The sequence below is a fragment of the Tachypleus tridentatus genome, chromosome 9, assembly GCF_004210375.1.
Source record: "Tachypleus tridentatus isolate NWPU-2018 chromosome 9, ASM421037v1, whole genome shotgun sequence".
Classification (NCBI taxonomy): domain Eukaryota; kingdom Metazoa; phylum Arthropoda; class Merostomata; order Xiphosura; family Limulidae; genus Tachypleus; species Tachypleus tridentatus.
Window position 1 is genome coordinate 83,834,598 of NC_134833.1, and position 15,750 is coordinate 83,850,347.

The 15,750-nt window shown below is 35.7% G+C and overlaps 1 protein-coding gene across 5 annotated transcripts in view; it reads left to right on the top strand.

The window, feature by feature from the left end:
• The window catches only part of LOC143225644 (exopolyphosphatase PRUNE1-like), a 42,981-nt gene that overhangs the window by 19,516 nt on the left and 7,715 nt on the right, over positions 1 to 15,750 (top strand). For all 5 annotated transcript variants that reach the window (XR_013013972.1, XR_013013971.1, XR_013013973.1 and 2 more), the window contains 5 exons: positions 2,132 to 2,241; positions 3,611 to 3,766; positions 5,007 to 5,101; positions 6,022 to 6,183; positions 9,121 to 9,298. Coding sequence is in view for 2 of the 5 variants with exons in the window: in XM_076455435.1 (XP_076311550.1) it covers positions 2,132 to 2,241; positions 3,611 to 3,766; positions 5,007 to 5,101; positions 6,022 to 6,183; positions 9,121 to 9,298 (701 nt within the window). In the remaining 3 variants the exon portion in view is untranslated. The remainder of the gene's footprint in view (positions 1 to 2,131; positions 2,242 to 3,610; positions 3,767 to 5,006; positions 5,102 to 6,021; positions 6,184 to 9,120; positions 9,299 to 15,750) is intronic.

Below are 15,750 nucleotides of genomic sequence, written 5' to 3' on the forward strand. Positions count from 1 at the left end.
TCTGATTAACAATTTAAAAAAATTAAATTGTGAGACAAAGAAAAATGTTTTAGTAATTTTTCAAAAACAGCATTAGACACAATTTTGGGAATTGCATGATATAAACATTTTATAAAAAAACTAAAATAAATTATGTTAATTTTTAAGCTAAAACTAGGTACTATTAATGATTCTGAGTGTCATGCATTTTAGTGTTTGCACTATGAGAAGGAGAAAATCAGTGGGAGTCAGTGACACATAACCAGTTCAGAAAGGGTTAAAATATGGTTGAGATAGCATTAGATAAAACAACAAGAACTGCACTTGAGTACCAGAAAATTCAACAAAGTTTAAGATATATTGTATGTAGCATTGTTGGAAAGCTGTGTAGTATTTGTTTGAATGGCCAGCTTTTAGAAAAGTCTTCTTCTGAGTGATAGATTGCTGTGTATTTCTCATAACTAATTTAATGTTTAAGGTCATTCTTAATGCATGGATTTCCATTGTGCTTGTGATGGTTACTCTAGTGGTTCTATAACCTGTAAAGGTAATTTGTACAAGAGGCGCCTGGCATGGCCAGGTGGTTAAGACACTTGACTTGTAATCTGAGGATCACGGTTTCGAATTCCTGTTGCACGAAACGTGTTCGCCCTTTCAGCCATGGGGGCATTATAATGTGACAGTCAATCCCAGTATTCATGCCAACATGGTAAAAGAGTTGGCAGTGGGTGGTGATGACTAGTTGCCTTACCTCTAGTCTTACACTACTAAATTAGGGATGGCTGGCACAGATAGCCTCAAGTATCTTTGTGTGAAATTCAAAACAAACCAAACCAGTCATACAAGAGGATCACAGATATTGTGTAATTTTCTTGATGATGAAAAACCCACTTGAATTAAAAATATATTTTAGAATGATTGGTATGGGTATTAACACTTTTACTGATAATGAGAAGACAACGTTGTTCTTCTTATCAGTAAAAGTGTTTATGCCCATACCAGCAGTTCTGAGATATCTGTGTAATTTTCTGTTAACTTTCCTTGATATATATTTGTTTTTCAAGTCCATATTATATATTCTGTAGTTTGTTTGTTGTAACACAAACATATATGTCAGTTATTAATTATTCTGTTGTATGGTTTTTTCATTGATAAATTTGCAAATTAGGATTTTGAAAACTTGAACTATTTTAAATATGTGTAGCAGTTTTTCCTGTAAGTGCCAAATATTTGTCCAGAAGCAGTAAAATATATATTAAGTATGCAAACATGTCTATTCTTTTAATATTTGAAATGTTACATTTCATCTGTTTAATTTTTGACTGACATGAGTTGTTTTTTAAATATCAGAATCTTGGAGCTTCACCAGATAATATCTAAATGTTAATTGTTTCTGTATATGCACATACACACTATATTACCATGTAATCAAACAATACACCAATAATTAGTAAGGTTTTTCTTGCTCTATTTGAATGTGTACTCCACTGCACACATCTGTATAAGGTTGATAAATATCAATACTTGGCTGGTAGGAGAATGGAGAGTTCACATACCTTTTGAAAAGAATAGTTATTGGACTACTCAGGGTCATTCCAAATACCACCCTAAAATTTGCACCAATATTATTGGTCTGTTCTATAAGATGAGCATCAAAGGTTGTAAACAAGTTGAGATTAGTGCAAAAGGTGGAGGCAGATCCACTTTCCATTTAAAAAAAAAAATAAAGGGGTGGAAAAGGTGGAGGTGCTTCATCTTATTGGAAGATATTGTAACAAGCCAGAAGTTTCACAGAGTTGTGGAATAAATAACTCTTGTGCCACATGTAGATATTAATTTCCAGTAACAGTTCCTTCATCAAAGAAATAGGAACAAAACAAAACTTACAATCCCATTACTTATATTCATATTCAGTTTTTGTTGTTATTTCAAATGACAATAAAGTTATTCACTTTATTTTTAGTATATTCATTTTAGGGCATCCTGCATATATAGATAAAAAAAAAATAGCCATCCTACTAGTATTCCTTAATATGTATTAGCTAAGTGCATTTCTGTACTTGTAGATTTAAACAGTACAATTCATATAGTTATGTATTTATGGTTCTCATTTTTGTTGCTTATACATTTGAAAATGTTTTGTCTAATTTAGATGTGATACAACAATTGAAATGGTTGGATCATGCTGCACATTGGTGGCAGAAAAACTGTTTAATACAAATCCTGATATAATGGACAAGCAAGTTGCCATGCTTTTATATGGTAAGAATGTAGCTATTTTGAATGAAAGCTGTTATCATTAATAACATATGATCATAACTCATTTAACTGTATAAATCAGAACTAAAACATAACCTGTCAGTAAATGAAGCCAACACCAGTTAATAAACTGCCCAGAAGTATATAATGCCAGGAATTATTCCTTTAAAAAGCTAAAATCTGTGATGATTAGGATACATTTGATTATTATTTGAGGACCCCTACTGTTCATATTTTTGTACATATAGGATATGCGGAACCCTGGAACAAAATAAGTGTCCATATTTTATAATTATATAATATCTGTAATAGTTTCATCATGACTGATAAGGATATTAAAAAAAATGTATATGAATCATAAAGCTGTGTATCTGTTAAAAACTGTCATAATAAAAGACTGGCTTCATATTTCAACAAAGTATTATTTTTATTTCAAAGTAATTTTAATAGGAAGTTTTGAGTATTCTTGCTAAACTTGTCGTGGTTAAGGAATTTCTTTTTATATCTTTATACAGAAAATAGTATGGGACCAAATTTTCCCTTTTCTATATATTCAGATATTTGTTCTTTTCAAAACAAGTGTTCTGTTGGAACAAGATTCTCTGTAAAAATTAAAAGTAGATAAATGTTTGGGTTTCAGCTTTTTTTTGTAGCATTTAATTTGCATGAATTGCTGTTTGAAAGCCATCTTGTACAAACATACTGTGGGATAAATTACATGTGGCTGTGTGTCTATGAAACAGTCTTTTGAGGTCTGTTTTATGGATTTTGTAGATATTAAGTGGAACAGACCATTAAATGTTTTTGCTTCTGCTTTTTTAATCATTTATCACTTTAGAACTATTGCTTTTTATTTTTTCAAATTAGTTTTTGTTTTATTGTATTTATTTCAAAATGGGGGGTTAAAAGGCATAGTTTACTCTTTGTTAAAGGTTAAACTTACAGTCATCCTATTATGTATGTACTTTCTCTTATAATAATTCAGGATTATTTTTATTCTTTAGGATCAAGAAGTGTTTCTTAAATAAAGTGCTTGTTTGTCTTGATAGCCTAATAAATAGTTTGAATAGTTTGCCATTGCAGAACTCTTAGATTATCATGCTAGTGAACTTGAAATACTTGTGCAATTTAGTATTATGACTGGCACACAAAAAGCCTCCTGACTAATTGTCCAACTAGCCAGATTAATAACCATGGCATTTTATAAATTGTTTAGTCTGTATCAGTTTGTTGCATGGGTCATTTAATTCATTTTTTTAAAATCAGTTATTAAATGTGTATTTGTATTTTTTTAGTTTTAAAGCAAAGAAAACAAACAACACTATTCTAGACCATAAAAGTTATAAAATTATTTTTTTTTACTGGTGAACAGGCACAATTCTTCTAGACACAGTATGTTTATCAGAGGAAGCGAAAAGAACAACATCAAAAGATATTGAAATGGTAACAAAACTTGAAAGTGTTTTGGAGGATGTCAAAAGGGTTGAGATTTTCGAAACGTTACAGAAAGCAAAATTTGATGTCTCGGGTAAGTAAGATCCTTTCAGAAAATAAAGTAACTTTCAGGTAGGTTTTCAGTAGTAGATTTGAACTATTCTTTGTTTTCTGTGTTAATTGCACCAAATGGACTCTCACAAAGTCACTAATTTCAAGTTGTAAATTAAATACTTATTAAGTGCATCTGTGGTGTCAAGCACTAAACACAGTTGATAAATGATTCATGAAAATATAAAATCACAAATATATATAAATAAGAACATTGTCATATGAGTGGAACCTCTGTATTCAGAAAATATTTTTCTATGGCTAAGTTAGAATAGTACAGCAGAGTATTTAAAGAAAAAGCCTATAAAGGCAGTTATTCATTTAAATAAAAGTAAATTTTAAGTTGCAAAATAAATGTTGGAATGTTAAACCCGCCTCATAAGAAAAAGCAGCCATTGCAAGAGTTTTATGCATATAATATTAGATAATAACATAATGTGATAAACTGTACACATGAACAAAAGCAAGTCCATACTTTTATTTTAGTAAGCTTGTGGCAGATTGAATCAGTTCTTATTTCTACTTGCTATTGTTATTGTCTTTATTGTATAAAACCATTACAGACATCTTCCAAAGAAGTTTGCTATCATCTCTTGTACAATTCTGAGTAGTCTATATTTTTGCTTATAGGTTATTTTATAGGCACTTGTGAAGTTTAGTAATCTAGGTTAATCTGTAATTTTGTTTTTAATCTCATAAAGTCCATTAATTTACTGTTCTTTAGTTTGTTTTTTTTGATATACTGAACACTTAGTTCCTGTTCAGTAGAGGAATCCAGTAAATGATGTATTCCTATCACTGTTTGAATCCTGTATTTGTAGATGCCACTTACTAGAATGTATTACTTGTTGTCATTCTTATGTGTGACATTTTGTTTTTAATGTAATTTTTATCATATACATTTTATACAGTGTTTTTTGCAATATTGAAAATAGTCTGGTGAAACTTCTCAGTATATATGTATTAAGAACATGTGTAAACTAACTTCTCAGATGTTCAGCATCTGAGAAAAAAATTGTTATTTTACTAGTATAGAAGCAAAAAGTGTTCAGTTAGCACTGAGAGTTTCACAGGGAAATATCTCTGAAATAAAGTATCACTAATGCAGGAGGGAAAACTGTGTTCCTCAGTACATTCTATATAATATTTTACAAAATCATGTAAATGATATATATATTTTACATGCTTTGTTAGAAACTGTTTTTTTTTTTCTTTCATGCTAGGTCTAACCGTTGATGAAATGTTTAGGAAAGATATGAAAGTGATTGAAGGAAATAACTGCAGAATTGCAATATCTTCTATACCAGGCCCTCTGGAGGTATTTTTTATTTATATCAGTGGTTTTATTTCTTTCTTAAAAGCTAAAACATTACATAATTGCTGAAATAGGTATAGTCTACCTATACTTTTATGAGTATTATTTTATTTGAATATTTCTTTTCCCATTATCTGCTACAACTGACTGCTTGACAAAGTACCTGTTTTTTTAAAAACTCTGTTAATGATGTAAAAGCAGGAATTTAACATTTTCATAATGAAGTAAACTTTAAATAGAGAAGTAATTTAGCTGTAATATTTTACAGGATTTTTACCAATTAACTTACAAGACAAGCCTTTTTTTTAAACATGTTATTGATTAAATGTTTAAAATGATGTACTATTTTATTTCAGTTAAAGACAGTTATGGTTCTTGTAGATTGGTATATGCAGAACAGTTTAAGAATATTTTGATGTACATTTTGGTCATGGAAACTTAAACCTAACAAACATAGGACTTTGACCATCATTTTCTCAGAGCAGTATTTATGACCAAGAAGGTTCTTAATAGAGAAGTTAGTGTCCACGAGAACTTAGTCTATTTTGAGTTCAAAACATGAATATTTATGCTTATATAAGCCAAAATATTTATCGAAATGTTTGGAAAACTATTATTTATTAAGGTTTATAATGAAGAATGTTTTGTACAAATTACAATGAATGTCTTTTAATGTTCTCCAAGTAAAGAAGATTATAACAGTTACTGGAGTAAAAGTTACAATTTAACTTTCATGTAACATAAATTGGAAAATAAGTTAGTGGTATTTGAGCCAGAATAGTAAAGTATGCTTCTGTGCTATAACAAATATTATTTTTCTTCTAGTGTTTATACAGTATGTACTTTGTAAGGATATTTTTCTAAATTTTAGGCCTATAACAAATTTCATATTTGAATACCACATTTTTATGATGTTTTTATAGAATCTCGAAGTCAAACCCAAAGTAAGAGAATGTTTGGAAGAATTTCTTACACAAAGTAATTACCATGGCTTAGTGATTTTGGCCATTTCCTTTGATAATATAACAAGGAAGGTCCAAAGACAAATAGCTGTGTATTCGACAAATCCAGTGATTAAAGAACGGGTAAGAAAATATTCATTATGGAGTGTAAGCATTCTCATTTTACTGTACTGGAGGTGTAAATGTTGTTGTTTTTATTCAAACAATAAATAAAAGGGTGTGCAAGATTGAAGTTTCAGGATAAAATTATTTATTTTCATTATAAAAGCATTCATGTTAAACATTATTATAAAGCAATGTGCAAATTTTTATTGTTTGCTTTGAGGATAAACATTTTATCCTGTGTATTTTGTTAGGTGTAACATGATGTGGAATGGGTATAACCTACTTAGAATTAAACTCAAAGTCATTGAGATACCCTACACAACTATCAGATTCATTCAGAGTAACTTAGGCAGATAACTGTTTTAATTATTTTAATATACAGCTCTGTCTTTACATTTTATAAATTTTCTGCATTCAAACACAGAATACTACAGCTAGAAAAGAACAAATGTTTTGTTGTGCAAAGTATGAGTTTTTCTCAAATTTTTTTAAAGGGTTAATTAACATTGCTGTCACTTGCAGTTAGATTCTACCTATGTGTTTTTTTAAAGTTTTATCTTGGTAATTATTACTTTTAATGGTCATGAGGAACTGTGGGACACAGCTACAAATTGCTTGTCAAATGCCCTAACTAACAAACCACCACAAGGTACAGAAGTAATTTGCATTTCTACTCAGTCTCATACTGAGGACTCGTATACCCACATATCCAAATGCCCTAACTAACAGACCACCACAAGGTGACAGAAGTAATTTGCATTTCTACTCAGTCTCATACTGAGGGACAAATGCCTAACTACCCACATTTATCCACTGACTAGTTCCAAAGTTGAGGTTATGAACTCTGCTCATACTGAGGAGCATATCCACTGACTGATTGATACTCTGCTCAATGCTGATTGATTGGATCACAGAGATGATATACACCTAACTGTTAAAGATGTTCGACCCTCTTCGACACCCAAATGCTTGTTGATTGTGCTGCTGTTGGATGGTTTGTATAGATATGCCTTTTACTGAAATAATGAACCATGGATACATGCTTATTCTGAAATTAAAGAGATAGCATAAAGATTTAAAAAAACAAATGTGTAGAAAAGCATGTGCTAAATATGTTCTATAAAAAATGTATATGAAAAACTGACCACCTGGACAGTGTTTTTATATTTGAACTATGGAATTGGTGGCAAAAGAAATACTTTGTAATTACTGTTCCAAAATTGAATGACATGTGAAACTGTTCACAGCACCATTAAATTAAAATAAACACTTCCAGATACTAATCCAAAACCAGGTTGAGTAACAGACCTCAGTTTATTAACATGTGTTTTATTATAGTGAATACTCTTTGTGTTTGCTATTATACCAGAAATAAGTTGTTTCTTAAAAGCAATTTGCTGAGACCAAACAATGCATTCAGTAAAATTCTCATGTCGAGGAAGTGTGGAACATACACAAACAGTTGGGTATGGTTTAATAATGGTTTTAAACACAGAACTGCACACCACCTTAAAGAATACTGTGATTTATTTGTTGAATGATAATATGTCAAATAAAATAGGTTTCATAATCAAATGCATGTTCGTTTTTTATTTGCTATATTGAAGTGCCAACTCTTGTATGTAATCATGATATTGTGAATGACAAAAGTAGGTTACTCTAGTTGTTGTTCGAAACAGAAAAATGTTTGGCTTCCAGGAGGAATGACTGGACTAAAATAACTTTTCAGCCTGTTACCCTTGGCAGTTTACCCATTTTCTCAAACTTTGCAATGTTCACATCCATATAATAAAAATAGATTGTTTTTAAATTACAGTTTTAATTCAAACTAGTTTTCAGATCAGTCAATATTTTTGTAAGCCAAGAATTTAAACATCTTAGTGGCTGGTTCAGTCAGTAACCAGGTAGAATAAACATGTTTGGTGATGTAGGTCCAAACTTGTGACCCTCAATTTCAAGCTGAATGCCATGTTAAAAATCTACGTTCTAGTTAATATCTGAAGTAAGTAAAAATTATACTCTGTTCAGAACAAATTAAGTACGTGCAACCATATAAGCTGGGAAACTCATTATCATGACATGAAAACGAATTAAATAAATCATGCTGCATTTAAGATAAGTTAAATACATGTAACATTTAGATTCTAAATTAGGCTTATAATATGTTTGTGTACTAAGCCATAAGAGTGAAGCTTTCTTTTTTTTTTAACTTCAGTGTTTTCTCTGTAAATCAAATAGTTATAGTATCAAAGTTCTTAAATCAAATGAAATACCAACCTACAGTAATTACTGTTGCTGAAACAGTTCTCTGGACATCAAACATTTTATACAGCACCAAGGAAAATGGTGTTATTAACAGTTAATTAAAAATTATCATTCATTTTTTTTTAAAATAAAAAGAATGTTTGTGTTAATTAGCTCAGTTTTGTCATGATTGCTATTTAGAGTTTTATTAGGGCATTTTCATGCACCTTGAAGTGCACGAAAGGCGTGCGTAATGGTTAACTTCTCAGGCTGTGGATGTAATATGTGCCTTGAGCTTTAGGACAACACGTACATTATAAAAATACTAGTCAAATTCCACTACTCTTTTAAAATAGCCCTAAAGTTAGTTCTGGGTGCTATTGACTAGTTGTTTTCCCTTCAATCTCAATTTAAAATTAGAGACAGCTAGCACAGTTAGTCGTCATGTAGCTTTACACAACTTTCCAAAACAGATATTGTGCCTTGATCAAAATTTGTAGTAATACCCTTATTTTAGTACTCGTGTTAGTGTAATATTCCATTAATATTATGAATCTACATCTTGAATTATTATCAGTTAATCTGTAGATATAGAACACCAGAAGACTTTTGCTGAAATTGTGACCTAAGAGCTCAAGTAAAAATAAATTATGAAAGAGCCAGCCTTGATCTTAGGGTTTATATAAAATCAAATATTTATTTTTCTCCTAGATAGTGACTACTTTGCAAGTTGCTGACAAACCACAATTGGAACTGAAACCTGTAAATGTGGGAGTAACTGATCTAGTGTGCTTCAGTCAAGGAAATGTATTAGCATCAAGAAAAGTTATACTCCCTCTGGTACAATTTCTTGTTCAAGACCCATCTTTCTATAACCAAGCAACAAAAGGTGATTGAACAGCTGAGTAGAACTTTACATGTTCTTCACATCCATATCTCTATCAAAGAGTTTCTCACCTTGTTTCTAATGTAATTGGTAAAATTAGGTTATTAATCTTTTAAAGCAAAGTTTATTTCTAATTCATCTCATATAATTTTAATGGTGAAGTCTTGCAACCTAAAAATGATTTAAATAAACTGAACAAACTATAAGTGCTTTTGTTTAAACCCCTCGGTGTGGATTCCTGTACGTGGTGAGGGGACCTCCCAGGGAACGTTCTGTTCTATCTGGTTACCTTCTCTGTGATCTAAACATCCACCAACGTGTTTGCCATGCGTGGCTACCAGTGAAGGGGAGGAGAGGATCCTGGTGGTTGAGGGGTCTAACCCTAACACACCACTTTGGCCTTGAATTCCTGCAGACGGGCGGCCTTTGGGTGGCCCCCCTTGGGTCAATCGGCTGGTCCACTTGGGCGAGAGTCAACCAAATACCAGTGTTGGAAGTTCTCAATGGGTGTCATGGACATTGTGCCTGATGCTGGTGTTTGGGTATAGTGCTCACGAAACCCTGGCGTTGCTGCATTGTCCTTGCATAACTTTGTAGTGCGTCCCCTTGTAGGGCTCCATGGTGGGTGGGGTCAGTGGGAACCGAAATTTTTCTTTTTCCTATGGATCCTCCAAAAAATTTAAATAAAATTGTAAAAAAACAGTCAATGGGTAAGCGACCACATCGTGAATACTCAGAACAGCAATCTTCAACATCAGAAACACACGAACCTCATTTTCTTGTATTACATTCTCTTTTGGAAAAACCTTTAGGGCAAATGTCCCCTTTTTTTATTCAAAAGGGACTAGAGGGACTTGCTGGCTCTCCAAAGTCAGTAAAGAAACTTCGATCTGGTGATATATTGGTTGAAACATCCACATCCCAACACAGTGAACTCCTCTTGAATTCAAAGGCAATTGGGGATATACCTATTGAGGTTACACCCCATGCTACCTTGAATTCTTCACGAGGAGTTATTGTTGAAAGGGATTTGAAGAACGTTCCCAAGTCAGAGATTCTCGCTGGTCTCTCTACTCAAGGAGTTTCTGCAATGAGGTGCATCTCCACTCGCAAAGATGGAGTTACACTGCCAACAAATACCCTCGTTTTAGCATTTACTTCACCACGTGCACCTGCCACCATCAAGGCAGGTTATCTCATTGCAGGGTTCGCCATACATACCAAACCCTCTTCGATGTTTCCAATGTCAGAGATTCAGCCACTCAAAGACATCTTGTCGTGGTTCCCTGACATGTGCTCGTTGTGGGGGCAAGGACTACGATGCCTGTGACTGTGACATGAACCCACATTGCGTAAACTGCAATGGTTCTCACCCTCTTACTTTCATTCTTGCCCAAAATGGTTGGAGGAAAAAGAGGTGCAGCGTTTGAAAATGACACATAACATTAGTTATCCTGAGGCTCGGAAATTGCTGTCCACAACTCCATCTCGGACATATGCTGCTGCACTTCATTCCACAACTACAGCGGGAGTGCAGACAGATCTCTCTGTGCCTCCAAGAGAATCGTTTTCAAAACAAATGAAAAGCCTTTTGACCTCCGTGGTTAAAAAGGTTGATGAATCGACTTCCACGCCCATCTCTGTTCCTCCCATATCTTCCAACAAACCTCAAGATCCACGTCCTTCAGTTTCAAATACAGGCATTTCTTCTGATACATCTTTTTCTCCCACCACAAGAGACAAAACAATTATTCGTTCGCGTCCTCAGTCACTGGATTCCCCTTCCAATAACAAAAACCTGCTCACCCGACCCAGAGCAGGATCCATGGAGGTTGATAGACCTCCTCCGACTAAAGACAGTAAAGAAAAAAAAGACGTGGTCGTAAACCGAAGGGTTCTCCAGCCACTTCACCTACCTGTTCTTAAAAATGGCCACCTTGATACAATGGAACTGTCGAGGTTTACATTCTAATCTGGATGATACCAAAACGCTGATTGCTTCCTACCATCCTGTTTGTCTTTCTTTACAAGAAACATTTCTCAAAACTGCTGATACTGTCTCCATTCGGCAGTTTTCTCTGTACAGAAATGACAGATTATGTGATGGTCGAGTACATGGAGGGGTGGCACTGTTGGTTGATCAACACGTGCCCACCCTGTCTTTGTCACTCAACACACCCTTGGAGGCTATAGCCATCCGTGTTTCCTTGGGTCATACCATCACTGTTTGTTCTCTGTACCTGTCCCCTGGAGAGACATACGATCAATCAGATCTTGATGCTTTCGTTGAACAGTTGCCATCTCCATTTCTAATCCTAGGGGATTTTAATGGACATCATCCCCTCTGGGAAGTGCTATTATTGATGGGAGAGGGTCGATCTGTAGAGCAGATGCTCTCTGATCACAATCTTTCTCTTTTCAATACTGGTTCTTCCACTTACTTTCATGCACCTAGTCAGTCCTTTACCGCTATTGATCTCTCAGTTTGCTCCCCTTCATTATTCTTCCATTTTTCATGGAGGGTTTACAGTAATCCACAAGGCAGTGATCATTTTCCGATCCTTTTGAGAGAGACTGGCCGTGGTTGATGCCACCCTACCCGCGTGCCCCGGTGGAAGCTGGATCAGGCAGACTGGTCCACTTTCACTGCTCTCGCAGAACTTGATCCTGCCATCGTAAATCAGCCATCAATAGACGACTGTGTAGCAGCGGTAACTGACTGTATTACATATGCAGCTGCTCAGTGTATTCCTAAAACCTCGACACGTTTTCCACGATATCCTCGTTCGTGGTGGAATCCTGCTTGTCACTTAGCACGGAAGGCTCAAAAGCAGGCCTGGGATACTTTTGTAGATATCCCACACTTTCAAACTGGGTTGCTTTCCAATGGGCCCGTGCACATGCTAGGTGGGTAAGACGTCAAAGCCAGAAGGAATCTTGGATTAAGTTCACAACCAGCATATTTTCTACCACCAGTTCCAAGATCATATGGGACAAGATTCGAAAGGTTAATGGGCACTACAATTCTGTCCCCCTCTCGATCTTACTCTCTGATGGTCAGGAGGTGACTGATGTTCGGAACGTCGCTAACACTCTAAGTGAAAGCTTTTGCCGGGTATCTAGCACTTCTGCTTGTTCCTCCACCTTCCTGGCCATCAAAACTCGGGCAGAGCGATCACCTCTTTCCTTTCGAAAGGACTGTTTCTTTGACTATAATTGTCCCTTTACCCTGGTGGAACTAAAAGTGGCCCTTCATCGGTCTGCCAGTACGTCTGTTGGACCTGATGATATTCATTATGACATGCTGCACCATCTATCTCCTGCTTCTCTTGATGTCCTTCTGATTGTTTTCAACCGGATCTGGCAGGAGAATGTTTTTCATGATGCCTGGCACCAGGTTATTATTTTACCCTTCTCTAAGCCAGGGAAAGATCCCAAGATTCCTTCAAACTACCGTCTAATTGCTTTGACGAGCTGTCTCTGTAAGACATTAGAAAGGATGGTTAATGCTCGTCTTGTTTGGTTCCTTGAATCAACCAACCTCCTCTCACCCACCCAGTGTGGGTTCCGTCGACAGCACTCCACCACATACCACCTAATTCATCTTGAAACATCTATCAGAGAAGCCTTTCTCAACCGCCAACATCTTGTATCAATATTCTTTGACATAGAGAAGGCTTACGACACAACATGGAGGTATGGCGTTTTGCGAGACCTCCTTACATATGGGTTACATGGCCATCTACCCATGTTTATTAAAAAATTTTTAATGGACAGGAGATTCCAAGTTCGTGTGGGTTCAACACTTTCCCGTTCTTTTGTACAGGAACTTGGAGTCCCTCAAGGCTGTGTATTGAGTGTTACATTCTTCAGTATAAAGATAAATGCCATCACTGAACAACTCCCTCTCACTGTTGCGAATGGGCTGTATGTCGACGACTTTCACATCTCATGTCAGTCGTCAAACATGAGATATATTGGCGGCAACTACAAACCGCCCCAATTGTGTAATGGAAGTGGACTCTAGCGAACGGCTTTAATTTCTCTCTCTCCAAAACTGTATGCATGCACTTTTGCCGTCGACGGGGTTTTCACCCTGATCCTGAACTTCATATCGGTGAAGTTTTGCTGCTAGTGGTCCCGGAGACCAAGTTCTTGGGGCTTATCTTTGATCGTAAACTGACCTTTAATACCACACTTAAAGCAGCTTGGTCAAATGCACAAGAGCACTGAACATCCTCCGTGTTCTCTCTTCTACCAGTTGGGGCAGATCGCTGTTCAATGTTAAAGGTATATCGTGCTCTTATTAGATCGAAACTCGATTATGGATCAATGGTCTATGGCTCTGCTAGACCCTCGGTCTTAAAGATGCTGGACCCCATTCATCACCAAGGACTTGGACTCTGCACTGGGGCTTTCCGTACCTCTCCAGTTCAAAGTATATACATTGAATCTCATGAACCTTCTCTACACCTTCGCCGTTTGCAACTATCTTTACAATATACTTCGAAACTTCATTCCTTACCAAAGCATCCCACCTGGAAATGTGTTTTCCTTCCTCAGTGGGCAGTACTTTTTCAGAACAGACGATCTGTCATTGCTCCGTTTAGCCTTCGCATCCGGGGGCAATTGGATGAATTGGGTCTGTCCTTGGATAACATTGCAGATTCCACAGGTCGGCCCATCCCACCATGGCTTATTACAGCCCCCAAATGTGACGTTTCTTTCAGTTGCCTAAAAAAGGCAGATACTCCAGATTGGAAGTACCGTCTTTTATTCAATGAATATCTTTCAAACAATCATTCAGTTCCCATTTATACAGATGGTTCCAAATCAGGTAATTCAGTGGGTTCTGCTATGGTTTGCTATGGGTCAGTAGTTGCGTGCAGAATCCCTTCTACAGCTTCTGTGTTCACTGCTGAACTGTATGCCATATCTCTTGCCCTGGATCATATTGCAGCTGAGCAGTACTCCAACTGCACTATTTATACTGATTCGCTTAGTTCTATACTTGCCTTGGAATCGCTACATGTTAGCTCACATCCTATTCTCGCTGATATTCGAATCTGACTGGCCCATTTCTCATTAGCAGCTGCTTCAATCCAGTTTTTCTGGATACCAGGCCATGTTGGTATTCGCGGGAACGAGCTTGCAGACATGGCAGCTAAATATGTCTGCTTCAGCACCATCACTCCTATGCCTATTCCGTACATGGACTATGGTGTTGTCTTCAAGGCTCGGCTTCGTGCCAGCTGGCAGTCCACTTGGAGTGAGCAACGTGACAACAAACTTTTTCAAATCAAACCCAAAATTGGACTTTGGCCATCTAGCTTCCATAAAGTTTGGAAGGAGGAAGTTGTTCTCACTAGGCTACGCATTGGTCACAGTTTTTTAACTCATCATTTTCTTTTATCTGGAACTGATGCACCAATGTGTAGTTTGTGTAACACTCAAATAACTATCAGCCACGTTTTACTTTCTTGCCATCGTTACAATTCTCAACGACGGCAATATTTTAAACATATTTTTTCCCAGGGTCAGTCTGTAACATTGGACAGAGTTATTGGTGATGGTGACTCTGTCCACCTTGACAATGTTTTTAGTTTTTTAATGGCCATTAATCTTTTTAATCTCATTTAAGTGTTGCATATTTATTCATTACACCTTTTTAATTGTGGTTCCTTTTTTACAGTTTTAATCTCTCTCATTCAATTTGACATTGGACAATGGCCAGAACATTAAATAACTCAACACTAGGACTGGAAAGGCCAACTTCAGGTGACTAACGCTAATGTTTGAACTACTCGTTAGTAGTCCTGGCGAGTTGTTATTATACTTTTGCTGCATATCATTTCACACTTTTACTACTTTACTTTTTAGTACTGGCCGTATTGACTCATAACCCGGAACCAGGACTGGAAAGACCAACTTCAGGTGACTGACGGTGGTTTTTATACTTACCTGTTAGTCTTCCTGGCGGGTTATGATCATTACCATTCTGCTACAGGTAGTCCTTTACAACTTTGTTGACTGGATGTCAACATTGGTTTTTACGCCATTTTCTGTTTTAATTGCCATTTTGCTTTTATCTTCAATTACTTTTACAAATTTTACTCCATTTACTTGACTTTTATCTTTTACTGGACATTTGGCTTCTCATTATTACGATTTTTGGGTGTCTTTTAAAACTTTTATTCTTTTACATTTTGATAATAGCTGCTATGACACATAACCTGGAACCAGGACTGGAAAGGCCAACTTCAGGTGACTGATGGTGGTTCTTGAACTTACCTGTTAGTCTTCCTGGCGGGTTATGATCATTACCTTTTTGCTAGAGTAAATACCTTACAACTTCTTATACTCTGCCCTCTATCTTAACATTGTAGACTAGGTGTCAACATTGGTTTTATACTTTTTTGTTTTACCTTCATTTCTATTTATGTCTATTACTACAT